At 39.0% G+C, this 6,406-nt stretch overlaps 1 protein-coding gene across 1 annotated transcript in view; it reads right to left on the minus strand.

Moving 5' to 3' along the window:
• LOC107746762 (fumarate hydratase, mitochondrial) overlaps positions 1 to 6,406 on the minus strand; it is an 11,057-nt gene that overhangs the window by 1,579 nt on the left and 3,072 nt on the right. Inside the window, exons 6-9 of the mRNA XM_016561056.1 lie at positions 5,863 to 6,028; positions 3,740 to 3,943; positions 3,199 to 3,326; positions 1,426 to 1,579 (exon numbers count right to left, since the gene is read on the minus strand). Of these exons, the coding sequence (XP_016416542.1) occupies positions 1,426 to 1,579; positions 3,199 to 3,326; positions 3,740 to 3,943; positions 5,863 to 6,028 (652 nt within the window). The remainder of the gene's footprint in view (positions 1 to 1,425; positions 1,580 to 3,198; positions 3,327 to 3,739; positions 3,944 to 5,862; positions 6,029 to 6,406) is intronic.

Raw genomic sequence — 6,406 nt, forward strand, 5'->3', positions numbered from 1 at the left:
CTTCATGGAACATGATCTTTACTTAATATCCTAATGATTTTTGGCATAAAAGAAAAATCTATAATTTTGACCCATACAATGTATTGTTGGCTATTGCTACAAATATACCCCAGCGACTTAACACTGCTTTTGTGCTGCAGGGACACGTATTTGGTCAAAATCCCATGTTATAAAAGATGAAGTGCTATGATTGGCTGATTAGACCTAAAATGCAAATTGTTTGCCCTCTCTCTCTTCAGCGTTCCCACATCTCAGACCTCAAATACATCAAATATTACCCTTTTTAGACATCGAGTAAAGAAAATACTATACAAAACTTATTGAATTAATCAGGGGCCAGTTGCATCGACTGTGTCTTAAGAACTAGTTTGACCAACTAGCAGCTGCCACTTTTCCAACACAAATAAGACCAATCTACCTATTCATAACTGAATTTAAAGTTATGACCAGTCTTGAAGAAAAAAAATTAGGTGACTAACTTTTTAAGACTCGTCTAAACAGTTTGTGCAACCGAGCCCCAGTTCATTATTTACCCTTGTAAGACCCCCCCCTCATAAAAACACTTTCTCATTGGATCTAAGCAAATCTCACTGGTGACCTATTTTGATCTCAATAAAGTGAGTTGTCACTGAAAGCTGAGGAGTTTGCATCTATGCATTAATACACAAGCAGGTTCTGCTGTAACCCAAAGCAGCTCTGGGCCAGTTGCTCAAAAGCACTCCGATCGGATGTTGGCCGTCAGATTGGATCAAATCTTGAAAATGGGTTGTTCAAAGGATTCTGAATTCAGATTAGATCACAAAATCCAATCTTGGTTTAGATCTGGATTAAACCCTCAGTTTGTGCCGTTCAAAATGTTTTAGTAAGATTGGGATACTTTCGATCCAGAAAACTGGATTATTCTGATCCCAGCAGAAGAGTGGATTTCTGGAACAAAAATGTAGTAAAACTTAAAAACTGGTCCAAAAAATGCAACATTTGTAACATGTAATGTATCCCCAAATTCCCAAACAGCTGTCAATCAAATTTAAACAAAAATATTATATTTTAAGTTTTTTTTGTAATCACTGATTGTAAACTACATTGGCACAATCATCAGAGATGGAGCAGTCAGAAGCAGTTATTTGTGTAAATGCAATGCAAAATATTAGCATGTTTTCCTCCATCATCATGTCCCTTTAGGGGCTCCGTAGAGCTCTAGTAATCCAGATTTGGAAATCTGGAAAGTGTGTATCTGGATCAGAGTGATCCAATCCAGTTTGGCTTTGAAAAACCAGCACAAAAGTAAGACGGGTTTAAGATGGGATCTCCAAATCCAGATCATTCTGATCCAGATTACACTTTTTGAACAACTGGCCCCTGATTTGCTCAAATCTTCATCTGGATTCAGGAATAAGTGTTTCTGGCACCGTCTGCTGTGGTTACCTATGTGAGGGTTCAGCGCCGTGACCAGCATCAGAGACTCGTTCATCAGCTTGTTGATTCTCTCTGTATTGGCCTCGATTCCAGACACACAGTTATTAGTGAATGAAACCGAAGCGTCGCCCAGCAGCCGGGCAGAGTTCAGCACGTTTTTAATCTGGAACACAGAAATTACACATTAACACCCTGAGAACAAGTCGTCTGAGAGTGTGTGTGGTGTGGATGTTCCTGCAACTTATATTCCTTATATAGAATTTATATGTGTGATCCTGGACCACAAAACCAGTCATAAGAGTCAATTTTGTGAAATTGAGATGTATACATCATCTGAAAGCTGAATAAATAGCTTTCCATTGATGTATGGTTTGTTAGGATAGGACAATATTTGAAAATCTGGAATCTGAGGGTGCAAAAAAATCTAAATATTGAGAAAATCATCTTTAAAGTTGTCCAAATGAAGTTCTTAGCAATGCATATTACTAATCAAAAATTAAGTTTTGATATATTTACGGTAGGAAATTTACAAAATATCTTCATGGAACATGATCTTTACTTAATATCCTAATGATTTTTGGCATAAAAGAAAAATGTATAATTTTGACCCATACAATGTATTGTTGGCTATTGCTACAAATATACCCCAGCGACTTAACACTGCTTTTGTGCTGCAGGGACACATATTGCATCCATCAGGGCTGGGATATTTGCAATGATTTTGCTTGTGATATCAAATGTATTTATCTGTATTTCACAATAGTTTCATCATTCGTCCTTGTTTTGACTGGATGAGAACGAGGCAGATAAGACAGATGTTTTAATAGTTTCTCTGATTTAAACAAACTTCCAAGATGTGGAAAGTTTAATTATTTTTCCTGGAAATAATTTTCAAGAAAATTAATTAAAGCAATCTCAAATGCTCCGTTTCAAAAATTACTTGCATATATTAAAGTTTTGGGTCAAAAGAAATTCATACTTTGATCAAACGTAACAGTAAAAACATTAACAATACTGGTCAAAAATAACTAGGATTTTTAATGTTCTTGAAATTTGATCAGAAATACAGTAAAATACTGTGAAATATTATTACAGTTTAAAATAACTTTTCTATGTGAATATATTTTATAATATGATTTATTCTTGTGATGCAAAGGTGAATTTTCACCATCATTACTCCACTTATAAATGGATTTACAGTCCATTTTAATCAATTTAATGCATCCCTGCTGAATAAAAATATGACTTTTCTTTTTAAATCTCACTGACCGCAACATTTTGAATGGTAGTGTATCACGGTTTCCACAAAAATATTGGGCAGCACAACTGTTTTCAACATTGATAATAATCAGAAATATTTCTTGAGCAGCAAATCAGCATATTAGAATGATTTCTGAAGATCATGTGACACTGAAGACTGGAGTAATGATGCTGAAAATACAGCTGCGCATCACAGAAATAAATTACAGTTTAACAGAGATTCACATAGAAAACAGCTGCTTTAAATTATAATAATATTTCATTGTTTTTACTGTATTTTTGATCAAATAAACACAGCCTTGCTGAGAAGGAGAGACTCTTTCAAAAACATTTTTAAAATGATTCCAAACTTTTGATTCGGTCTCATCATTCAAAAATCTTTCTGGAATTCTTTACATATAAAAATTGAACATTCTGGTGCTTGTTTTCCCCAGGGAATCAATGCATGAACTGATTAAATGTATATCTTCAAAGCAATGCAAGTCACTTTGCACGAGATGGAAAGTTGGAAAGGCGACTCACGATCATCGGCTTGAACACGTTGAGCTCAAAGTGTCCGTTGCTTCCTCCGACAGTAACAGCCACGTGGTTTCCCATCACCTGAGCTGCTACCATAGTCATGGCCTCACACTGCGTGGGGTTCACCTTCCCTGAGACACACACACACACACACCATACAGGACAGTGTGTGACTGATTCCAGCTTCTGAGAATAAAGTACTGTGTGTGTGTGAGCGTGTGTGAAAGTGTGAAAGTGTGTGAGAGTGCGTGAGTGTGTGTGCATGTGTGTGTGCGTGAATGTGTGTGCGAGCGTGAGCGTGTGTGTGCGTGAGTGCGTGTGAGAGTATGTGTGTGTGCGTGTGTGTGTGTGAGAGTGTGTGCGTGAATGTGTGTGTGAGAGTGTGTGCGTGAATGTGTGTGTGTGTTTGTGTGTGTTGCATTTTTCAGAGGTCGAGGACATCAGAGCCCCAAAAATAGACCAGAAACACAAGTCCAGAGCTAAAGGTCAGAGGTGAGCGTCACACAGGCTCAGGCTGTGATTGGCCGGCGGGCGCGTCACTCACCGGGCATGATGCTGGAGCCGGGCTCGTTCTCGGGCAGGATCAGCTCTCCGAGACCCGAGCGAGGTCCGGATCCCAGGAAGCGGATGTCGTTGGCGATCTTCATCATGCTGACGGAGACGGTGTTCAGAGCGCCGCTCAGCTCCACCAGTGCATCGTGGGCCGCCAGAGCCTCGAACTTATTAGCCGCCGTGATGAACGGAAGACCTGCGGACGAGGAAGCAGAATTCGGGCAGGATCAGCTCTCCGAGACCCGAGCGAGGTCCGGATCCCAGGAAGCGGATGTCGTTGGCGATCTTCATCATGCTGACGGAGACGGTGTTCAGAGCACCGCTCAGCTCCACCAGTGCATCATGGGCCGCCAGAGCCTCGAACTTATTAGCCGCCGTGACGAACGGAAGACCTGCGGACGAGGAAGCAGAATAAATACAAACCTGATGCCGTCACTGGACCTGGAGGAAAATACATCGGTATGGAAACACTGATATTTAGACGCTCCATCAATACATTAATGTATGTAAATGCGAATAGCAAATTTGATTCTGTTCCTCACATCATATGTGACCCTGGAGTAGAGACCTGCGAGATTCTGTCCCGCGCCCGCCCACTCCCACAGAAAAATATCTTATCTGGGCCCGCTCCCGCCCGCGACATTCATATTTTGTCCCGCTCCCGCCCGCATAAAAGTAATCTATATAGATTTTTTTTCAGCACGTCAAAGAAATTTACATGAAATGGTTCTGTAACATCTAAGATCCACAACATCCCAGCATAAATGCTCCCGATAAAATATTTGTTATTTAGGCTAAGTATCAACATTCACAAACCACTGTTATGCATTGGCTGCTGCGCGCATGGTTTGGCATGGCAGAATGCGAGCAGCGCTTCCTTTGTTGTCACTAAAAGCTGACATCTCGGTTCATCACGATCTCATAAAGCTCTATTATAACACAATGAACATATGCACAATGAATCTTTCACAATGTCTACACTTATGTGTGTTAAAATGAGAGGATTCGTGAGCACGCAATGTCAGCATGAGTAGAATGAGTAGATTCTAACTTAATCACCTCTGATTGGCCACTGCGTTCCAGAAATCAACAGCTGAGTCTGTAATTGGCTACATTGTACCACCCTTTAAACACGTGTTATAAATATAAACTCTGCCTAGCTTGCGCGTGTTAACCATTTTAATGTCATTAGTTGTTCTTTTTGCTTTTGTGCAACACATAAATAACAATTTATATGTTTTAGACATTTTATGTTTAGATAATTTCTATTTTGCGGGACACACACGAGTCTCTTCCCGCCCGCACCCGCCCATCAAGGGTTGTCCCGCGCCGCACCCTGTTGCGTTGGGTCCCACGAGTGCAGGTCTCTACCCTGGAGCACAAAACCAGTCATAAGGGTAAATTTTTTGAAATTGAGATTTATGCATCATCTGAAAGCTGAATAAATAAGCTTCCATTGATGTATGGTTTGTTAGGATAGGACAATATTTGGCTGAGATACAACTATTTGAAAATCTGGAATCTGAGGGTGCAAAAAAATCTAAATATTGAGAAAATCATCTTTAAAGTTGTCCAAATGAAGTTCTTAGCAATGCATATTACTAATCAAAAATTAAGTTTTGATATATTTACGGTAGGAAATTTACAAAATATCTTCATGGAACCTGATCTTTACTTAATATCCTAATGATTTTTGGCATAAAAGAAAAATCAATAATTTTGACCCATACAATGTATTGTTGGCTATTGCTACAAATATACCCCAGCGACTTAACACTGCTTTTGTGCTGCAAGGTCACAGATGTGTGTGTACTGTGTGTATTTATTATGTATATGTAAATACACACACATACATGTATATATTAAGGAAAACGATGTTATATGTAAAATATTTAGATTTATATATAATATAAATTATATACAAGTGTTTACATACCAATACATACAAATATTTTATAAATATATACACATATGTGTGTGTATTTATATATACATAATAAATATACACAGTACACACACATATAGTATGTAAACATAAACTTTTACTTTGAATCGATTAATCATGACTAATTGTTTTGCAGCCCTAATTTATATAGCGCTTTTAACTTTTTTTACCTGTGAGTGCAGCCACTTTATCTGCTACTTTCTCAGCGAAGCCGATGCGTGTGTTGAGTCCAGTGCCGACCGCAGTGCCGCCCGCTGCCAGCTCATACACACGAGGCATAGCCGCTTTCACTCGCTCAATGCTGTACTTCACCTGCTGGACGTAACCGCCAAACTCCTGCACACACACACACACACACGCGACTTGAGTATGAATGTGTAGTTGAGTTTGAATAATGACTTGAGTCATATTAGATGAAGATGGTCCATAAAAAATGCATGTTTTTCTGATTAATTTTCTCTGGGGAAATCTAGATGCGAAATCTGCATATTTCCATGTAGATCAGGCAGAATTCATGTGTCTAAAGAAAATAAAAACAGTCATGAGAAGTTTGCACCAAATCGCTGTAAAAGGACTATTTAACAGCTGGTTACTAGTAACGCCTCATAAATGACAGATATCGTTATATAAGAGTGATTTTGTGAAACTGTTGCTGTGCAGTAAATAAACATGACTGCACACACACACACACACACACTCAGACAGACACAGACA

The sequence above is a fragment of the Sinocyclocheilus rhinocerous genome, unplaced genomic scaffold (assembly GCF_001515625.1).
Source record: "Sinocyclocheilus rhinocerous isolate Xijiao unplaced genomic scaffold, SAMN03320098_v1.1 scaffold409, whole genome shotgun sequence".
Lineage (NCBI taxonomy): Eukaryota > Metazoa > Chordata > Actinopteri > Cypriniformes > Cyprinidae > Sinocyclocheilus > Sinocyclocheilus rhinocerous.